The 21,064-nt window shown below is 43.8% G+C and overlaps 2 protein-coding genes across 21 annotated transcripts in view; one reads left to right on the top strand and one right to left on the bottom strand.

The window, feature by feature from the left end:
* The window catches only part of dock7 (dedicator of cytokinesis 7), a 41,648-nt gene that overhangs the window by 10,822 nt on the left and 9,762 nt on the right, over positions 1-21,064 (bottom strand). For 2 of the 20 annotated variants that reach the window (XM_035524618.1, XM_035524620.1), the window contains exons 9-35: positions 18,637-18,786; positions 18,386-18,466; positions 18,031-18,193; positions 17,686-17,828; positions 17,156-17,249; positions 16,763-16,925; positions 9,950-10,067; positions 9,627-9,697; positions 8,878-9,016; positions 8,660-8,761; positions 8,397-8,483; positions 8,042-8,273; positions 7,765-7,929; positions 7,490-7,659; positions 6,432-6,524; positions 4,518-4,607; positions 3,938-4,033; positions 3,501-3,641; positions 3,183-3,296; positions 2,872-3,039; positions 2,631-2,782; positions 2,158-2,327; positions 1,662-1,816; positions 923-1,105; positions 605-761; positions 412-508; positions 16-33 (exon numbers count right to left, since the gene is read on the bottom strand). In XM_035524618.1, the coding sequence (XP_035380511.1) occupies positions 16-33; positions 412-508; positions 605-761; positions 923-1,105; positions 1,662-1,816; positions 2,158-2,327; positions 2,631-2,782; positions 2,872-3,039; positions 3,183-3,296; positions 3,501-3,641; positions 3,938-4,033; positions 4,518-4,607; positions 6,432-6,524; positions 7,490-7,659; positions 7,765-7,929; positions 8,042-8,273; positions 8,397-8,483; positions 8,660-8,761; positions 8,878-9,016; positions 9,627-9,697; positions 9,950-10,067; positions 16,763-16,925; positions 17,156-17,249; positions 17,686-17,828; positions 18,031-18,193; positions 18,386-18,466; positions 18,637-18,786 (3,512 nt within the window). The remainder of the gene's footprint in view (positions 1-15; positions 34-411; positions 509-604; positions 762-922; positions 1,106-1,661; positions 1,817-2,157; positions 2,328-2,630; positions 2,783-2,871; positions 3,040-3,182; positions 3,297-3,500; positions 3,642-3,937; positions 4,034-4,517; positions 4,608-6,431; positions 6,525-7,489; positions 7,660-7,764; positions 7,930-8,041; positions 8,274-8,396; positions 8,484-8,659; positions 8,762-8,877; positions 9,017-9,626; positions 9,698-9,949; positions 10,068-16,762; positions 16,926-17,155; positions 17,250-17,685; positions 17,829-18,030; positions 18,194-18,385; positions 18,467-18,636; positions 18,787-21,064) is intronic. The other 18 variants (XM_035524622.1, XM_035524623.1, XM_035524637.1 and 15 more) reach the window with 14 other exon arrangements.
* angptl3 (angiopoietin-like 3) lies at positions 12,188-16,060 on the top strand. The gene is made up of 7 exons (XM_027026686.2): positions 12,188-13,079; positions 13,400-13,510; positions 13,630-13,747; positions 13,870-13,983; positions 14,137-14,232; positions 14,625-14,894; positions 15,018-16,060. The coding sequence occupies exons 1-7, from the start codon at positions 12,567-12,569 to the stop codon at positions 15,182-15,184; spliced, it is 1,389 nt and encodes a 462-aa protein (XP_026882487.2). The 5' UTR covers positions 12,188-12,566; the 3' UTR covers positions 15,185-16,060.

Below are 21,064 nucleotides of genomic sequence, written 5' to 3'. Positions count from 1 at the left end.
CCAGATGTACAATACCTGACAGATCTGTGGCCCCTGAACACACAGTGCATGAAAGAACAAGGTGAAATAGAGGGGTTATTTCATACCAAATGGTTAATGAAGTATAAAGTGTTGCGCTGGCTGAACTGAAAGGACACAAAAAAATGTAGTAATGGATGGATATATTGAATGAACAGGCACATTACACATAAGGAGGGAGATCCACGAACCAGAACGCAATTCCCACCGGTCTTAAGGTACGACATGTCAGGATTCGATTTTTAATTTAACAGAGTTTAAAATCCTTAAAGACCTGCTAATGGGATGTAGTACTACAGCCAATAAAAAAGGGGGCAGCCTCTAATTAGCAAGCGGTAACTTGAAAATAAAATGATCATGAAAACCATGAAAGGTTGATGCGGGTGGTCATACTTGTCCATCTTTTCACTGTTCTGACGCCAGTGAGTCATGTCTTTCCTCCAGCGCAGGTTCTCCTGGCTGCCAAAGGCGCTTCCTGAGGGGCTGCGCTCTGAGAGAAAGTTGCAGGTTTTAACAAAACTCCATGATGAACTCTACCCAAAACAATCCTAAGTCAAGTCAGAAAACTACAAGCCCCAGCACTAACCAAGTTGTCCTCGGCTGCGTCGTACCATCTCCTGCCTTGCTCCGATGCTGCCCAGAATGGCCTCCTCCAGCTTGGCTTTCATGTCTTTAGACTTCTTAAAGGTTAGACTGTTCATGCGCTCAAATGCCTTTTTCCCCTGCATGAACAAAAAATGGGTCTTTTTTTATGAGATGGATGGACAGGAAGAAAAAACAAAAACAAACAAAAAAACACCTTAGCTGGTTAATCTCACATCATGATAAATTGACTCACATATTGAGGGGGAGAAATTAATGAAATTCAACTGCTTGTGTGTGTGTGTGTGTGTGTGTGTGAGACCTTGTACTCAAAGCAGGATACACAGAGGTAGAGCATGTCCAGCAGACGGTTCAGCTGGGACACAGAGAGGTCAGTGAACCACTTCTGCAGCACCAGTTCATCTGCGTTCTTCAACACCCACAGCAGACAGATGAGCAAACTGCGACTGGACTCAGGAGAGAAAGTTCCATGCTGACGGGTGGCCTGGGAGAGGGAGAGAGAGGGAGAGAGAGAGCGCGAGTGCATGAGGGGCAGAGGGAGAGAGAGGGAGAGAGAGAGCGCGAGTGCATGAGAGGCAGAGGGAGGGAGAGAGCGCGAGTGCATGAGGGGCAGAGGCAGAGGGCGTGAGAGAGCGCAAGAGACAGTGTGGGAGTGTTTATTACATCAGTCTTTCTAATATACAGAATCCTTGCTAAACACATTAAATGCTGCCTAAATCTTTTTTTTTTCCTTGAGCAAAATGGATAAATCAATAAATGTAAAAAGCAGCTGTCAAATGACATTAACTGAAGTCTAATTATCTTCAGCAAATTGGCTACAGCTTGTTTTATTAAAGCAGACTACTCTGTTCGAATCACAGTATTGATGATTTATTCCAATAAAGAATAAATATAAATATAGACACTGGGTACTAAAAAACAATGCCAGACACTGTATGTTTGTAAAAATATACAAAAAACAATGCCAGACACTACGTTTTTTAAAAGATGCAAACCAGGCAAGGTAAACTCCTCCCTAGCGACAGGCTAGGCTGCATTACCTGTGGGTTCAACAGGAAACTGCTCGGCCGTGACATCTGTGGTACTGAAGTGCCTGCTATTGCCATGGCTACGGTCTGACTGATCATGCTGTTGCCCTCCGTTTCCTGCTCATCTGTCGCTGAGCCACCAGGGCGGCCCCACTGGTTATGGGATTCTGTAAGAAGGGTCAAACCACATCAGCAAACTCCCATCGCATGCCTTGCTATGAAAACATGCACCATGTTTTGTATAAATTTAGCGCAACATTCTTGTGCTTAAATTAAAGTTACAGTAACATGAAAAATTAACGGTTCGAGTAGAATCTTTCTGATATGAAAATCAAGCAGTGCTGTGTGTCAAGTTTTGCATATTCCACATTGTGAATACTAAAGTAGGCTATATACCTCTAGCTGATATGCCAATGCCTGGATACATGGAGAAATAACACACTACATTATAAACAGCCTTGTTGGTGTTCAGTACAGTAATCAGAACTCCAAGAGTTTCCAAACCTACCCGTGAAGTCATGGAGCTGGGGCAGGGTTTCCATGACGATGCCTATGAGCGGCAGGTAGAGCATGGCCACCCTGGCTTTGACTTCAGGGTCGGCATATCGGGGGTCAGAATCATGACTGGACAGCAGGTTGTGGACAACACTGATCACCTTTTTATGTAGGCCAAACATCCTACACGTAGCGGGAAGGAACGATGCAAAAAGTGAACATCGATAGGCACCAGTTCCCATGATGCAAACCAGAGAGAGCAAGAGATGGTACAGGTGGAGGAGAAAAAAAAAAAGAGTTAGCAGCTCGCTTCAAATGGATTTCCTGAGACATCTGAAACTATATGGAATGCTTTTCGTGTTCATAAAGTCAGCTGTTTCAAGAGGCACACTAGTTCAAGTGTCTAATATGTTGATGGATATATGACGAGGCAGGGTTGAAAGAAAAGTGATGAGATGAGAGGGGATGAAATGAGAAGACACACACCAGTGTACTGACCCATCAGCTTCTGGGTCCAGGATCACGGCGAGCTCAGTCAGAACCATACCAGCAAGGTAATGCTGTTCTCTAAAGGGTACTGATAGCTCAAACATGTTAGCAATCTTCTGGTCCTGCACATGGGTGGAGAAACCAGAGCTCTGGAAGGAAAGCGAAGCAGAACGAGATAAAGGCAGGAGAGGGGCAAGAACACACCACTTCAGGCTCTGAGCCCGATTGGCCGTCATACCTGCGAGGTGGCAGAAGACACCGAGGGGGATGGAGAGGCCGGGGGCGTGAGCAGGCTGCAGGGCAGGTTCAGGGTAACATAGTGTTCATGGCTACACACGATCCTCAGGAAGTCCAGTCTCAGGGACTCCAGCGTGGGGTTCTGCAAGGCGTACAACTTGGTGGACACCTGGAGGGAAGAGAACCGCAGCTTCAAACTAGATTCCTTCCGTTTCCATGGCCAGCTGACCACAGATGAAAGCCAAAAACAAATTCCAGCATTTCAATGGATGAAGATTTGAATCCAGGTTAGAAACAGGCAAAGTGAGGCACCTGTTTCCAGTACGCTTTGATGAGGGTGAAGACAAAGCCCCTGTCCATGACAGACAGCAGGTCATTAAGGAAGAAGGCCAAACTCGTGTTGAGCCGCTCCACCAGCTCCAGATCCTGATCATACAGAAATAAATCCATCAGACAAAATCACAAATTCTCTCAAATAAGAAGTTACCACCACTACACCACACCCCCACAACTTTATACAAGGTTTGCCTTTAAACGATAGTAATATTCAGGTATACAAAGGAACATTATATACTGGAAACCCAACAGTAATATCTAAAAATAACGAATTATTAAAGCTAGCCGTCTTACCTTCTGGAAGCGGGAGACGATATCGCCTGCAATGGTACTAACAAGAGCAGTGATGTCATCCATGAAGCGCTCAGGGAAGCGGTTCTTCCTGGGGGACTCCAGACGGTCAGTGAAGTACAAATGGTGGATTATGCTTTTTACCTGAAATCAATTGAATTTCACAATTAATAAAAAAATTAAATAAGTTCCTTTTGCATCAAAGGAAGAGGCCTAAAATACAAGTATACTGTTCTTTCTGTGATTAAAAATTAGAACCTACAATGTATTATCTACAGTTTATTATAAACAATATACATCAAATTTAATGTCAATGTATCAAAAAAAAAAAAAAAAAAAGATGCAATGCTAAAAAGACTAGGTGGCTTAGAAGATGTGCCCTTTAAAATGGGCACAGGTTTGTTTTTTTTCCCCCCTACACGTCCCTTTTAAACACTCACCATCAGTTCAAAGAAGAACCAGGCCTGCTGCAGGGCTCCCTCCCTCACAATGCCGCTGCTCACGACCCACTGCAGCGCCAGCTCCTCATGGAAGAGCTGAGGATCAGCAGCAGACCATCAGACCATCAGACACCGCCACTACCAACTCACGCACCACAAATGCACCTCAGAGACTTAAGCATACACCACTGCGCCTTAACGACTACTACGGAAAGAAAATGTGCTCCTGTGCCATACAATCCCTTTGGGTGCTGCAAGAATGGAGCCCTGGATCAAATAGGGTGGAGGTGGTGGGTGTTCATCTGCATACACATGGATATAAAATCCCATTCAGACACAGTCTCCAACAAGCAGGGACATATCGGACAGCGGGCTCCAAACAGCACGTGTGCGACATCATTCCTTCATCACAATCACTGGACGGCATTCTCCACGAGATGGAACATGTACTCAGCATCCAACAAGACCACAAGCACTACAACAAACTCCATCCAATCAAGAAGCACGCATCCACAGACGAGACAGGTGTAGGGAGGGTGAGAAGGGGCTTGGTTCCTCCCCCATGATGTCGGGTCTCTACCTTTTTGGTCGGCAAGCGTCCTGTTAAAGTTTGCAAGAAACTGGTGCTCTCAGTGTGCGATGACATGCGATTACCACTGCGCTCCATGGCCTATGGGTGGGGATGGATGGAAGGGTGACAACAGATTAGTATGAAGGACAGAAGTGCGTGGGGTCATATGCTACTACACACACACACACACACACACACACACACACACACACACACACACACACACACACACACACACACACACACACACACACACACACACACACACACACACACACGTTATTACCACCTCCTCCCATATGCTAAAATTAAAAGCAATTTTACAACCTCAGTGATCCATCCTATGAATCTAAGTAACACTTTACAAAATACATTATTATTCATGTATCAAAGAAAAAAAATTAAACCAATATGGCAAGTTGTGTAATAGTTTTTTTTCCTCTTCTCAGAGGTATCATCATCCTTGTCTAAATAAATTCCTCTTTTTAGCCATGTTAACAGCATATCGGACACGCAGATCGACTCCAACTGTGTGTTGGGGAGGCAGTCGACAGTAAGAAAGTACTCTCAACTCTTACATGAGCAAGAGCTTGCAGACTTGTATTGTAATTAACTGTTTAATGACCCATTATTATGTAGCCTTATGTAGGAAAAATATAATGTAAAAATCTCTAGCAAAAAAAACAAAAATAAACTTGCAATAACCCAAAACAAAAAAAAAAAAAACCCACGAGAAACAGTCACGCATAGCTAAAAAAAAGAGATTTACTAGTGTTTCATTGTAACTTAGTGTCAGTTACATAAGCAAGACCAATATATAAAATAATACAAAATCTGTCCTATTTTCTCTCTCTCACACACACACACACACACACACACACACACACACTCTCCTGACATGCCACAGTGAGAGCGTGAGCTAAGCGATTGGATGGCCATGCAGTGCTTACTACATCATGAAGACAATGGAGAAGGGAAAGAGGAACAGGAAAGGAAAACTTTGGAGAGATGGCAGGGAAAATACATAACCTCAGAAGCACTCTTAAAAGCGCTTAACTTCTCAACTACTCTCAACAGTGCTTAATCTCTCAATGGAGCTTTCTTAACGATGGCCTAAAAGTGCGCTAAAATGCATTTATTTATTTAAATATAAAACACTGGCTGACCGGAGCTGTGTTTGGCACAAGCTCAAGGACCTTGGTTAGCTTTACACAGAGGAAAGAGTCGTGCCTCGTTCAGTGAGCGCTCAGTGCACTTCCTAATACTCTCATTTCTTTTAAACTTAACAACCTGCAGCCATTACCCCTTACTGCAAAATCAGCAGTAAAACCTGTTTGTAAAAAGCCCTCAGAAATGGCTTTGTACATTAAGCCATGTTTGTACATTAAGCTAAGTGCACTGTGCAGCACTCTCAAGAGACCAGGACAAACACCACAACCCATCAGATGCAAATCGAGCAGATAGCGGCCAAGTCGCCTGTTGAAAGCCATCCTACATTTCAGCGCTTTCCCTCTGTTTTGCTCCATGAAGCCAGTGTCGCCAAGAGAGCCATTTTAAAGTTGGTCCAAAGAAACCTAACAATTGCTCAAGCTCTTGAGAAGAATCCTCGTTCTAGACCCCTGATCTCAACGAGACCTACTGGAGAACTAAACACCAAAGTCCGCATAACCCACCAAGGCGACAGCTAATGAGATTCAGGATCATCTGTACCAGGCTGGTAGTTCTAACTGGAAGTCAACGAACATTACAGGTTTGGATGAGGGGACACATGATTGGAAAAAAAAAAAAAAAAAATCAATCAATAAATTAAAAGAAATTCTAAATTATATAATTTAAATAAATAAATTTTTGGGTGGTGCTGGACAAGTACGCATTTTTGGTTGTGTTTTTATTTTTTTTAAAAGGGGAGGATTTATAAATGACCTGCACAGTATGAGATGCTGAGCCAGGGCTGGACCCCCAGGGGCCACTCTTGCAACCCATGGTGTGCACCCAGGAGTTGGAGCGATCTAAGCCCTGCCAGCCAAGGGGAAGGGAAGCAAAGGGGTCACAGGGTCAAGGCAGGAGCAAGCAAGGGAACAATGACAGGTGAATTGTTACAAGTCAGTGCCTCAGGAAAGCGAAAGGGATAAAAGACATTTAGTTCAAAAGAAGGTCATTTCAAATATGCAACATGGAGCTTACTCAAAAAGCAGGCAAGTCAGATTGTTAGCGATTATTTCCAGCTCATTAAAACAGGATTACAGATTTAGCATGTCAGCAACATGAGCATCATCACGAGATTCAGTGAATTTAGTCACTGTAACAGATTATTCAAATTAAACACATTAGAAGGAGCAATAATAAAAAGGATTTCACACCACAGAAATGTAAAGGATTTATATTTTAGTTCCTTTTGTTGTGTAAGCTTTTACTGTATCAAAAACCCATCAAACAGTCTGACCACAGAATTCTCCCACTATACTTTGAGACTACATTCGAGCCACTACGTTTCTCAAAGTGTACATCCATGTGATTAATCTTTACATTATTTGTTGCACTGCAGTTAATTTTAACTACTTTTTTTGGTGAGTTGGTGAGTTATATGGTTGAAATGTAATGGTGTTGAGAAATGCTGTAGGAGTGGTCAGCATTTCAGCAAGAGTCTATTCCCTTCTGTTAGTACAATATCTGCTTGGATTCATCAGCACCCAAGATTTAAGAGGAGTCACAGCACGGATTCCAAAAGGGCTCAGCAATAAAATGCCACTGTGAGCTATGGAGCGTGATGCTATATCCAAACGAAACTTTTTAAAAATCACTGTAACGTGGACTTTGGCGACAAGCTGATGTTAGAGGCCTAATGAAAAACGCAGGCACTCAATTTTCTGTGGGGAAACGATCAAGTTAAGACTTGTGTTGCCTGAAGCTGAATGGCTTGGCCAGCTAGACACAAAAAGAAATTCCTCTGGACGTCAACCCAAGACATACGCCCTACCTACCTTACTGCCGATGATGGAGCGTACTTCGTCGTCCGGAGACGTAGGCGTGCCCGAGATATCAGGGTTACTGTTGCTAAGGCTACGAGAGCGGTTGAGGTTGAGGCTGGCAGGTCTGACAGCAGATCGGGCCATGGTGGCATAATGCACCGAACCCCCCAAGCCTCCGGGGCCTGTTACCATGGATACAAGGCATAAAGAACAGGAGAATGAGGAGCGGTTTCTCATCCTTGCACACGTTCACGTGCAGTCCAGCTGACCAAGAAAAGGAGGCGTACCCGGGGAAGGAGAGTTGGGATCCATGTTTGGTAGACGGAAGATGTAGTAGATGTACGAGGAGAGGAGGCTGTTGCGGCCATGCATGTCTTGACTGGTGTCCAGATACTTATGCAAACGGTTCACTATGGACGCCATCGCCTCAAAGGAGGCCTGACCAAGGTTTACTACAAGAAGAAGGAAGAGGAAGAAGGAGGAGGAGGAGGGGAATAACGTAATTTGAAATGGCAAGTCGACAGAAGCACCACGCCCGTTTGGTAACGGTAAAGAGTTAGGTACCAATCTGCCCCGCGATCACAGGTGGCCGCACTGCCAGCAGGACCAACTTGTCCAGGAGCAGGTGGAGGAAGCGCACCACAGGCTCCAGCTGGGAGGAGCTCAGCGCCGCAATGCTGCCCTTCAGCTCCGCCTCCAGGTTGTTCTCCATGATGCGCATGTCTCCGATCCTCACCGGGAACATGTGCTCATCCAGAGCATGCACCAGCGCAAAGAACTTGTCCAGATACTGGTCCTGGGGAAGGGAGGAGAGATCAGGTTACTAAGAGCTCTTTGCTTGTCCCTGCCAAATATAATAGAATCAGTAAGACAGGAACCAAGAGCCTCGTTAGAATTGTAATAACTAGAGTTAAGCTACCTGAGTGTGGATGGTGGACACGGCTACAACTTCCACGTTGAACACTCCTCTGTGGTTATCCACCCACTTCATACCAGGAAGAGGAACCTATAATATTACATGAATTAAACTGCATTCACAGTCTGCTTTACTTCTTAGATAGCAGCAATGAAATAATACACCACAATAATATACCATTTTTAACAACAGTAACATGCACAATCAAAAATATTCTAAGACTCTAAACAGAATTTTGAGTATTTGAGCATCTGAACGGGTCTTACGTCTGGAGAGAGAACGGAGTAAGACTGAGGTGGTTTTTCCAGAGACACCGGCAAGCAGAAGTGGCCTGTTCTTAGACGGCCATTCTGCAACATCGGGATCCACTGCCGGGGAGGAGAGCAACGGGCAAGATTCTTAAAGCGGTACACACGTATTTGAGAGTGTACAGGTATTGCACTGAATAACCATTAGTTTCGCTGTGCTGGGTGCGTCTGCACACCGTGTAGCCGACCGGCGTCTCCAGAGGAGTGTTTTGCTTTTGCTGGCAGCTGATGTGGTAGAAGGTTAAGAGGAGGTGGTGATGGTCCGTCAGAGAAGGTGGAAGCTTAATCTTGATCTCATCATGAAAATCTGGGGATCTAGTAAGATACAACACATAGCCAGACAACTAGTAAGAAAACTAGACCACTAAACCTTCATCTCTGCGAGTACTGATGACTCCTGAAATTTAGGGACATAAATACACAATTCGCTGGTGTTTTGAAGTGTGGTAATGTGTTTACCTACTGACCCAACCAGAGATATTAATTAAGACATCTTAAGACAGCTTTAGCTCTGGTTGGGTCAGTGGGTCCCAATGGTCATCTGGCCGACACTGTTGTGTAACGCATGTGCAAGTCTGAGAAGAAAGAAAGGATATGGAGCTTTATACAAACTGTAATCAAATCAAACCGTGAGTGGTGGGGTGATTTTTTACATTTACTGAGTGTCAACATCCAAAGGACACCAGACTTTAACATCAGCTGACGTGGCAGAAGTTTAAAAACCAATTACATCATCTGTGATATAGGTACCAAATTACCAGAGATGGGGGAAATCATGCTCAGAATTCAAGACAAATCACTTGCACCAATGTGAACACATAAGGGACTCTTTGGAGTACATAAAATAGGCTATTGAGGAAATGCCCTGAACGTAAATCATCATCATTTTAGCGAATGGAAAGTTAGCTTGGGGAAGAGAACTCACCGGTTGTGATAGACCACAGACGTGTATGCCTCTTTTGAAAACTCTGCACAGCTGGATTTGCCAAAGATCACCTTAGGAGAAGGCAGAAAAGTGGTGAGCATGCATTCATACACTGAGAAGTTCCCATTCGGTACTGCAATGCAACCCTGCAGGAACAGACTTGCACATTACTTCACTGAACATCCAGTTCAGTTCTTTACACAGTGCTGTAATTTAGACAGTGCACATAAACATGACGCCACACTGCCTATGCCTTGCACAAGCTGTGCGTCAGCGTGTATGCAAGTGCCCACTAGAGGGAGGTTGTCCATGCACACACTCACAGGCATGGCATTGCTGGGGTCCTCCCCGTTCATAAACTGCACTTTCACAGTGATGTTGCGGGCAGAGCCTTGGCGGTTGGCAAAGTTCAGGCTCTGCGGGTTCACATAGAGCAGGTTCCTAGCAGGCACATGGGAAGAGAGCAGATCAAAAAGCAACTTCACACTGAGAGTCATAGCTTGTGGACACCCCTTTATCTGCTTCCTCCCCCAGAGCTAGTAACAGAATACATACAGTAAATATGGCCAAGCCAGTTTATTGCATTCCTTACTTCTGGACAGTGAATTCTAGAAACATTTGCATTTCTGAAAATGTCTTCACTGTAAAATGAAATGCCATAAATACATTTCCTTTCTAGTCTGTAAAGGCCCCAGGGAAGGTCAGATTTACCCTGGGGCATGGGTTCATTTAGAAGACATAAGACTCATGGGCTTGCCATATATACTCAATAGTCTATTCGTGTGTTAGTAAGGTGGAAATACCAGCATGCCTTGATCATTTTTCTGATAGCAGTAAACACTAAATGTGTTATACATGTAATTTATAAGAAAGAACCCAAACAAAAAGAGCTCCAAACTGAGCTGATTTCGTCACTACTCATAGTGTACAAATAAATGCAGCAAGGCTTTTAATTAAACACAGAACTATACTAATTTAACCCAAAGCTAGGAATGACTTCTCCTCAGTAAGGTAATGATAACACTTCCGTTCTCATGTAAAAGGCTTAAAAGGGGGGAAAAAAGAGAAAATAAATAAATTAAAAAAATAAATAAATAAACCACAGAAGAAAACAAAAACAAACACACACACACACACACACACATCACAAATGGGTCACCAGCCACCTATAAAGTCCAGCTGGTTTGAAATAGAACTTGCGGTTTATTGCCCTGCGGAAGAGTAGATGGCTTTGGAGCAGACCGTGCTGAAGAGGAGTATCTCGCGTGTCATGCCACAGTGTCATGCCGCTGGCGTGTCATGCCACAGTGGCTGCAGTGACGTGGAGTCCAGTCTCCTGGGAGCAGCAGGGTCACGCTGGACGCCCAGAGAGCACACCGCTCACATGCACCCGCTTGCTCAGTCTCGCTCTCCCTCCCGTGGATGCCGCCTTGCCTCTTTTCCGATTCTCTCGCTCTCTCACGCTCTTGCTGCTCCAGCACTCCAGCGCTCGCGCACGCACACAGTGGAACTTTCTCGCTAATACTGCACAGCAGATTCTTTACATGTTTTAAATGATGTCAGCCGTGACGAGCGCACGACGGCGACCTTTCCTAAACCCGTGTTTGTAATCTTAGGATTCTTCTTACATTACAATAAAGCAATTAGAAACAAATTCTGGAAAACAAGGTTTCTATGACTCCAATTCCTCTTTTAACAGACGCATGATTAAAGGCTTGCAAAAACTAAATCATTCTTTAACCCGTCTGCCTGCTCTCCTAAACCCACAGCTACACCCAGCCAGGCTCCCATGCGGAGGATGGCAGTGTTTGCTCCATCTACAGCCATGTACCAAGGGCAGACTGCAGTCACACGCTGAAAAGGGCTCATTCTGGATGTCCATGTAGAGCAGAAGGCATTAGAGCGCACAGGAAAAAGTATTATTATATAAGGAGAACAATGACCCAGTATCACTAATGCAAAAGCCACTGTGTCAATGTTCATCACCACAGTCCAGCTCAAGGTCGCACGTATGTGTGTGTGTGTGTGTGTGTGTGTGTTGGGGCCGAGTCGAACATTTCTATAGGATCCGTTTTAACAGAATTGTTGTAATGAATGTGGATGCTAGATATTTAAGCAATTAATTACTTCCCCATGGTTCTCAAAGTGAAATCTTATGGTTTTGTCTACTCTTCCATACAAAGAACAAAAGTGAAGTGAAGACAAGAGAAAGATAAAATGCAACCTCTACCGAAACCATTTGGTCATGTAGCTGTTGCAACTCTCATAACCCCCTCTGACTCCCCACCCCAAGAGTTTGGTTCCTTTTGTCAAAAGCCAATCTAAAACGCAGATATGCCTAGCACACACTACACATTTTTCTATGCCACCTCATATCTTGTCCTGAACAGTAGCACAGGTTCTCACACGCAGGCGTGCAAAGTAGCACCGGAGAGCTGATTCAGCAAGCCATTAAATCAAACCAAGGAGACATTAAATTGCACACTTTATTAATTCCCACCTCGCCATCAGTCAACTGTGGCCGTGCTGAAATCGATTGGCCGAGTGATTCATCGTCGCCCTGGTGACACTGTTCGTTTCTGCGTATCCACAGCAGGACCAGAGGGCTGGCAGACTGGACGGTGTCTGGTGGGTGGCCATGACGGACTATAGCAGGGGTGGAGCTGCTGTGCACATTGCTATAATTTGTTTGCCCTGTAGTTGCTTCCTGGGAGGTTTTTTGGGGGGCAGATGGGGGTTAGCAAGCATAACCAGTTTAATGATTAACTAACCCTTCCTGTCCTCCCTGTGCAGTACTGTGTGTCTATATATATATACATATATAAGGCTGCTGTGCTCTCCAGTTGTCATTATCCCATCAGGGCAAGGGAAGAACAGAAGGCAGAAGCAGGAGGAAGAGACCAGGACAGGAAAAAGCAGCTGAGTCCCTCTAAAGACAAAATGAAGTTGGCATGCTTAATTCTACTGGGAAGCTTGTGCACCATTAACGCAGTGCCTCATTTGACGCGGACAGTCACGGAGACGCCCTTACTCAGAACTCCGCAGCCGACAGAGGCCAGGTCTCGCTTCGCGATGCTGGACGACGTGCGACTGTTGGCCAACGGTCTCCTCCAGCTGGGGCAAAGCCTTCGGGAATTCGTGCACAAGACCAAGGCGCAAATCAACGACATCTTTCAGAAGCTGAACATATTTGACCGATCCTTCTATCAGCTCTCACTCGTGACCAGTGAGATCAAGGAGGAGGAAGAGGAGCTGAAGAAGACCACCACCTTCCTGAAGGCAAACAATGAGGAGATCCGGAATTTATCAATGGAGATCCACTCAAAGGTCAACAGTATTCTCCAAGAGCGTAGCCAGCTGCAGACCAAAGTGGGGAGTCTGGAGGAGAGGCTAAAAGGCCTCTCACACACCATGGTTCCTCCGGAGCAGCTCCAAGAGATCTCTACACTGAAGGTGAGTGGACCAATTTCAGAACATCACACTGCTTGGCTTTTTACCTGCCCAGTTCATTCAGACATCTGTAAAATGTCTAATATCTCCCTATAGCTATTTAGATTTTTTCAAATAAATGATTTTAAATTTTAAATCGAAGGTATGGTGAATCTCAGCTGTTGGTGTTTCACATCTGATAAGCTGATAAGTGAACACAGCTGACAACTGATAGCACATTTAAAAAGAAAAGGTCCTGTTGCATAAAATAAAATTGGCCAACAAGTGCAGTGCAGTAGTGAAAAGCTCATGGTATGAGCATTAATAAGCAAGGTTTGTTGCAGGGTGTGATCGACACTCAGGAGAAGACGATCAAAGACCTGCTAGAGGCAGTGAGAGAGCAGCATGAGCAACTCAACTCACAGAAAATCAAAATCAAGAGCCTGGAGGAGAAGGTACAGCTTTCACGTGGCATGAAAAGATCCAAAACACTTGGGTTTCTTGAATGGGTAGATTTTTATGTCCCCAAGACCTCACACAGCTAACTCTCTCTCTCGCTAAATTTTAATTTCAGCTTGGTTCCGACTCTTTTCAAGAAACTGCTGAAAAATCTACAAATTCAAGTCCAGAGCAACCTAATGTTTTAGAATACCTGACAAGTAACTCAACCAATTCAACCATGGACACAAATGGTGAGTATCAGAGGTGAAAAATACTACTCTTGATGATAGTGTCTGAAATGTTATAAATGTAAATGTAGGTGAAAGTCAAAGAAATAATCCCCAGTTGTACAACGATTTCCTAATTGTTGCAGACTTTCCCTCAGACTGCAGTGAAATATTCAGGAGAGGCCAAACAAATAGTGGAATTTACTCCATCAAACCTAATCAATCAGAACCATTCAATGTATTCTGTGATATGAGTTCAGGTAAGAGAAACAAAAGTGCATTTGAATTGACAAATGTTATCGGCAAAAAGTAGCTAAATGTTTGCACACAACCTTCAGCTAAAGGGTCAATTAGTTGCTGGCCTGACAGTCACAATTATTTTATTCATTCATTCATTTCCCTTGACTTTGCAGATGGGGTGGCCACAATTATTCAGCGGCGAGTGGATGGGTCTCTAGATTTTGATCAGAATTGGGACAAATATGAGCTTGGATTTGGTAGTTTGGAAAGTAAGTAAACAATGCAATAGGTATACAGGAAATGACAGTGTTAGAAATGTAACAATCAAGCCTAGCTGATTATACACTACCACTACTTTTACCCACCATTACATAGACTGACAGGATAAAACGGCACCAGAGTGAACGGATTTTAAGACCTCTCCCAAGGTCTTGATCGGTCATGATTTTTTGTGCAAACACGAAGCATCTTGCACTTGTTGGGCTTGACTGTTTTGTTTGTGAAACCTTAACAATGTTGAACAAAAGTATCTGACCCAGAGTAAAGCTAGCAAAGTACATGAGCTATGTATTGCCATTCTTAGAAAAGTATCAAGTTTGCTTGTCAAATGAACTTTCAAAAACAACACACCCATGTATTTGCTTCTTTCCCCATATTTTAGAGGAGTTTTGGCTGGGCTTGGCCAAGATCTATTCCATCGCCTCACAGGGAGAGTACATCCTCAACATCCAGCTTGAAGACTGGAAAGAAGAGCGAAGATTCGTTGAGTACATGTTCACCCTGGATGGCCCTGCATCTCACTACACCATCCATCTTACACTTTTGTCTGGCAATGTGCCAGACGCCATGAGTAACCACACGGGCATGTTCTCCACCAACAACAAGGACAACAACCAACACAAGGACTCAAACTGTGCCCCTAACTACACAGGTAACAAACTCTCGTCCACATTATTTGTACAAATTCTTTATATCCCATTTTATCAAAATTCAATTTTAAAACACAACCGTAACATTTCACAATCAAACGACTATTTTAACAAACAATTTTCAGGTGGCTGGTGGTTTAACGCATGCGGTGATACCAACCTAAATGGACCTTACACCTGGATGCGATCCAGGAGCCGTACTCTGCGCAGGAAAGGGATCTACTGGAGACCTGGCAGGCGAAGCTCTTACACCCTCAGATCTACAAAGATCTCCATTAGGCCATCATCCTAGTTGCAGGGATCACCGAATCTGTTGCTCTTTATCGATCCAAAAAGGTCGCGCAGGTAGCAGCGGCTGTGGCCAACTGGCATCTTCCCATTCCCCTCCACTCAAACCAAACATGCGGACTCCACATCAGAGAATTATGCTGCTGCATCAAGTCATCAGTCTCTCGGTAACAGATATGAAGTAAATGTTGCACGTGAAAGCTTACTGCTATTAATTTACCGCAGACTTGTTGATGGAGAACACAGACACAGCTTAGCGCACTTCTAAAGTACATATAAAGACCCATCGCATGCTGTTATGATTTGTGATATGTTTTCAAAAACACTTCTATAACTAAAGCACCTACAGAAATCAACTAGTATACAGAAATGCATACATGTCTAATAGTCTAGTTTTTATATTGCAGTTTAACTTTATTATATTTAAACAGTTCATATTTGAGCTGCATTAGTCCAGAAATGCTATGAAATTGCTAACTGTTTGCTCCTTTATGTTACTGAGTCATATTGACTCTTAGGTACACAGTGGACATACCCAACTGTACAGTGCATGTTTTCTTTGGATTTTTCACGGATTTGTCTTTAGAAACAGTCTGGTAAACCATTTTTGTAACAAATAAATACAAACTCTCTACTGGATCATTTGTAAGTCCATGCACTGCAGACAAATCTGAGGAGACAAGTGAATGCTCTGGATTATCATTTTAAGTCTTCAGTTAAATTAAAAACTTATTGAACATTAACTAAACACAATTGCCAATGAAAGGTGAACTGCTCCTTGTCAGTAATCATTTTAAATCTGTGGAATGTGGAAGAATTTACACACTGCACAATTATTTATATTGGGGTTAAAAAAAAGCATCATCTGAAAAGTCTTCCAGAAAATTCTTCTACCATAAAATAAGTACTTCAATTACAATAAAGTTCAGAGAGAGAAAAAATAATTAAAAAAAATCAGGGACTACAAGTGGTACTCCTGTTAAAACAATCCCTTCAAGCTCTTACTTGGCCTACATGTTCTCACCTACTATTTTGGTCCTCTTTGTGCATCCTTAGCATAAGTACACACACAGACACACACACAGACACAAAACACACAGACACAAAACACACAGACACTGGCTGAGCAGTAAGACAGAGGCATGTCCAAACATCTCCAGTTAACATGCCTGAAATCCAGGCTGACCCAGCATGATCTGTTTTCATGCAGTGCCAACCATGTTATCTACCAACAGACAAACATGTCCTTTGTAGAAGGTTATGTCAACACAACTCCTAGATAAAAGGTCTGTGCCTGGGAGGCCATGACTGAAATAGCAGTTTGAACCTGTCAGATTAGGCACCAAGATTTTCAGCATGGTCATAGACTCCCTACTGTTAGCTGTAAGCGTATCGCAGTTACTCGGTTTGAAACGTGATATCACTACGTGTCTTTTAAAGTGCAACTCATTATTTAAGTAACACAAAAACGTATGCGTGTCTCAGTGAACAGCCATGGTGATGTTGGAACAATGCATGTGTGACCCTAAGTCGAACTGCTGGTGGATCAGTATTCGGTTGGAACAGAGCTCAGCTGTGCTACCTGTACGTGGTATTGGGCACATAGATGTCCTTGGCTGGGAACTCCAGAATCTCCCTGGTTGGCCGCACTCGACTGTCTGGGTAAGGTTTAACCTGAAGGAGCTCTGGGGTCAGACAGTAGTGGGGGTTCTCAGGTGCAGGAGATATGTCAATCTTCAGTTGAGCTGTAAGCATGAAACAGAATGGAAATGTACTTGCAACTAAGGACATTTTACTAAATTCTTTTAGCCATTAACAAACCTCCTTCAACGTTAAATGATGCGAAATGTTTTTTAAAAGTAAATCAGGAATCTACCCAACTAGCTAATTTCTTAGTAAGACAGTGTAGGTTTATTACTACAAATTAAATTAGATTTTTTAAAAGTCTCATAACTTTTTGATTTTAAAAACCTACCCGTGATAGGTCTAAGTCTTCGTAACACAGAGGAAGGGCGTCTCATGTCAGCTAAGAACTTGTACAAATCTTCATCACTTAGCCGATCTCCCTCCTAGCAAATGGAGGAGCATGAAATAAAAGATCATTCATGATCTTCATGAACTCTCATGAATTTCATTGCAATAATCATTCTATACAATAAGGCAGTGTTCAAACAGACATTCATTCAAAAGAAAGTGTTATTTAGGTTCACATTACTAACCATTCTACAGACAGCCCTAATGTTTGCCAAACTGTCACAAAAATGTCAATGTAAGGTCAATGAAAGCAATCAAATACTTCTGCTACACAAGGAGACGCTCTGTACTTTACACCGTACCTTTGGTATGTCGTAACCCTTAGCATTGTCGATGAATGAAAATAAAAAAGGTCATACACATTTCCCCCGGTTAGATTTCCCTCACACTATAGTCAGTTCCCAAATAGAGGGTCTCTAATATCTCATGGCAGCATCAGCCGCTGATTCAGAGGCTACGGTGAAGGCTGACCTGCTTGAAGAAATTAGTGACTGTGAGAGTTGCAGGCCTGAAACTGGTAAGATTGCAGTACTCGTCTCCACTGGTGGTCCTTTCCAAGGAGCGACGACCCACAATGCTCGAGTTTCTCCGCTCTGACCACGAACCCTTCCGTTCTACTCGGGCAAAAAATAAATAAATAAATAAAAAATTCATTAGCTCTTATGAAAATGTTAGCAAGCATTTTAACTAATACATTATAAGTTTTCTTTATTCATTTATATGTACATACATATCTAACTGGGTCTTTTCAGTCTCAACATCAAATTCATTTTTCATGCACAGCAGAAGTGTCTAAATGCCACGGAGCAGACTAACCGGGCAGACCTAGCTCCAAGTCTGTGTCTCTCTCCAGGCTGCCTGCACTGTTCACAATGTTCATCAGGTGGATGGCGGTCCAGGCAAAGGGCATGCGGTAGCGGCCGAGACGCTGGCAGAACTGCTCCGACTGAGCACGAAGCTTCTCCAGCTTCTCCTTATTCTGCACCACACAGGAAAGCAGGTCATTCACTCACAAACACTGCAGCTGCTATGCAGCAACAGCGATCACAACGACAGCAACGGCAGTAGTGCTTTTATTCATATCGCGCCATTCTTGAACCCATGGCTGATTCAGAATGAAACCCATCCATGTTCAGGGGAAGATGACGGTTTGGTTGGTGCACGGTCTTACTTTAGCAGCATCTGACTCTTTGAAGACCATGTAGGGCTCTGCGCATTCTCCAATGTCCCCCTGCTGTAGCACCTTTTCAAGCTGCATATACACAGATCAGGGATTAGCAGTAATAATAATTCCATCACCACTTAATAATAATTGCTACTTTTTACAGCGATTGAACCCGAATTCACTGTATGCTAAACAATAAATAAACTACTACATCTATGTCTAACCCAGTGGGCAGTCAGCAGTATACAGCCTCTTACCCTGATGACCAGAAAGACATCTTGGGAAGGGTAAGTGATGGAGAAGATGGCAGAGCGAGCTAGTGTAGAGATAGCGGCAGACTGGGTGTGAGGGCGCAACATAGCCTTGGTTTGCTCGGAGTTCAGGTCAAAGAAGAAGTTCTCCGATATCTGAAGATTAAGGGCAAGGCGGGTGAAGGGTCACAAATTAATAGCAATGTCTGAGCAATGAAAAGCTTCTATGTGGTGATTGCTGCCCTCTAGTGTTAGTCTGTTGAGAAGCCACATGAGCATAGGTACAGCCTCTCTATCACATTAAGACAACTTAAACAAAACCTAGACAAACAATGCAGTCTGTAAATAACTGAACATGTGCTCTGGTTCGTCTCGTTGGATTATCATTTGGTTGGTTAAGGTAGGCTATGAGTTCACTTACTTTTGTCTTAGATTCTGTGAAATTCAAGGCTTGTTGTCTAAACCTAGTTGTTAGTTGCTTGGTAGTGGTAATTACGCACTACAGGTGTAGTTTCGCCCTGACCTTAGGTGTAAATTGAGGGGTGGGCACAGCACTTATTGAACTGAGTTAAATTAGGACAACTCAACATCTGGAGAAGGTTTGCTGGTGTTCTCAATCAAGTTCATCTACAAGACTTCACAAACTCAGCCAAGTATCTTCTCATTATCCCAATCCTTTATCTCATATAGCCACAAATCAAGCATCTGAAATATGCTTCACAATTCCTGTCCTCAGATCTCCTCGACACAATCATAGACGTCGCAATCTCAGCAACCTCGCATCGCTTCACACCATCACATGTCGTGGTGGCAGGAGGGCTCTGGAACTGCTAATCTGCTGCCCAGAAGGCTGACTTCATCTCAGCATTAGCATCCCTCCACTACTTCCACTTCCTGGCTCTGACAGAAACATGGATCACCCCTGAGAACTCAGCGACTCCGACTGCTCTGTACTCTGCCTTTTCATTTCCCCATTCTCCGAGGCGTCTCGGCAGGGGTGGTGGCACAGGTTTACTAATGTCTCGAGAGTGCCGTTTCACTCCACTTTCCATCTCCTCTTTTGAATTTTCATGCCATTACAGTGTCTTTCCCCACCAAACTTCTTATCATTGTCATCTACTGCCCTCTAGATCACTTCATTGATGAGCTCGGCATCCTTCTGAGTCAATTCCTCATTGAAGGAAATCCATTCACTCTTCATGGTGACTTCAACCTTCCATCAGACAAGCTGCATTCCTCCTGCATCCTTCTGCTGTTGACAGCATTTGACCTCACCCTCAACCACTCTGCCCGCTTTGTGAGTAGGAGGAATGTTCTGGACCTGATCTTCACCCATACCACCACAACGTCGGACATCGTAGTCACCCCCTCCACCTCTCGGACCATCACTCTATCCTTCTCTCTCTCCCTTCCTTCTCTTTCCATCCAGTCTCTCCAACATGTTCCTCCTTCCTTCATCAGAATCTGCACTCCATAACTCCCTCTTCCCTTACTACTTCTGTTTTGTCCAACCTTCCTCACCCTGACTCTATCCTCTCTCTCTTTGGATACAGTTACAAATACTTTCATTTCTACACTCTCCTCATCAATGAATCTTCTGTGCCCTCTCTCCTCTAGACCCACTAAGTCCTCCCCACCTGCCCCCTGGCTAACAAACACTTCGCTGCCACAGGAGAGAACCAAGGACTGCAGAGAGGCGGTGGAGGAAATCTCAAAGATTCAGATCTTAGCTCATACAAGTTCTCACTGGAAGTAACATCTGCAAAGTCATCCTACTATAGAGAGAAATTCGAATCATCATCATAATCATCATCATCTGATCCACACAAGCTCTTCACTATTTTTTTTTCCTTCTCTCCTTAATCCTCCCCCTCATCTCTTACTGTATCAGCTTCTTTGAGAAGGTTGCAGCAATCCGCCAGTCCTTTTCCTGTGTTCCCACTCCTCCAACCAACATGCATTCCCCAACATCAAACTCTCTGACTTCTTTTTCTCCTCTCTCTACAGATGAAATTCTTCAGCTCCTGACTTCCAACAATCCGACTACATGTCCGCTGGATCCAATTCCTTCTGCTCTGTTCCAGACAATCACAAGAGATCTGCTTCCTTTCATCTCTGTCATAAACAACTCCTTATCTTCTGAATACGTGCCTACTGCATTCAAAACCGCCAGGGTGGTACCAATCCTCAAGAAGGCCACACTTGACAGCTCCAGCGTTACCAACTACAGAACGGTATCACTTCTCTCTTTCCTCTCAAAAGCCCTTGAGCGAGCAGTTTATAATCAATTGTCTTTCTCACCCAGAACCAGCTGCATGATCCCAATCATTCTGGCTACAAACCGGCACATTCTACAGAAACGGCCCTCATAGCAGTGACTGAGAAACTTCATGCCGCTAAAGCTGCCAAACGGTCATCTGTTTTGATTCTTCTA

The sequence above is a fragment of the Electrophorus electricus genome, chromosome 3 (genome assembly GCF_013358815.1).
Source record: "Electrophorus electricus isolate fEleEle1 chromosome 3, fEleEle1.pri, whole genome shotgun sequence".
In the NCBI taxonomy this organism is placed as follows: Eukaryota; Metazoa; Chordata; class Actinopteri; order Gymnotiformes; family Gymnotidae; genus Electrophorus; species Electrophorus electricus.
The sequence above is the reverse complement of the archived record's forward strand: the minus strand, read 5'-3'. Positions and strand labels throughout refer to the sequence as shown.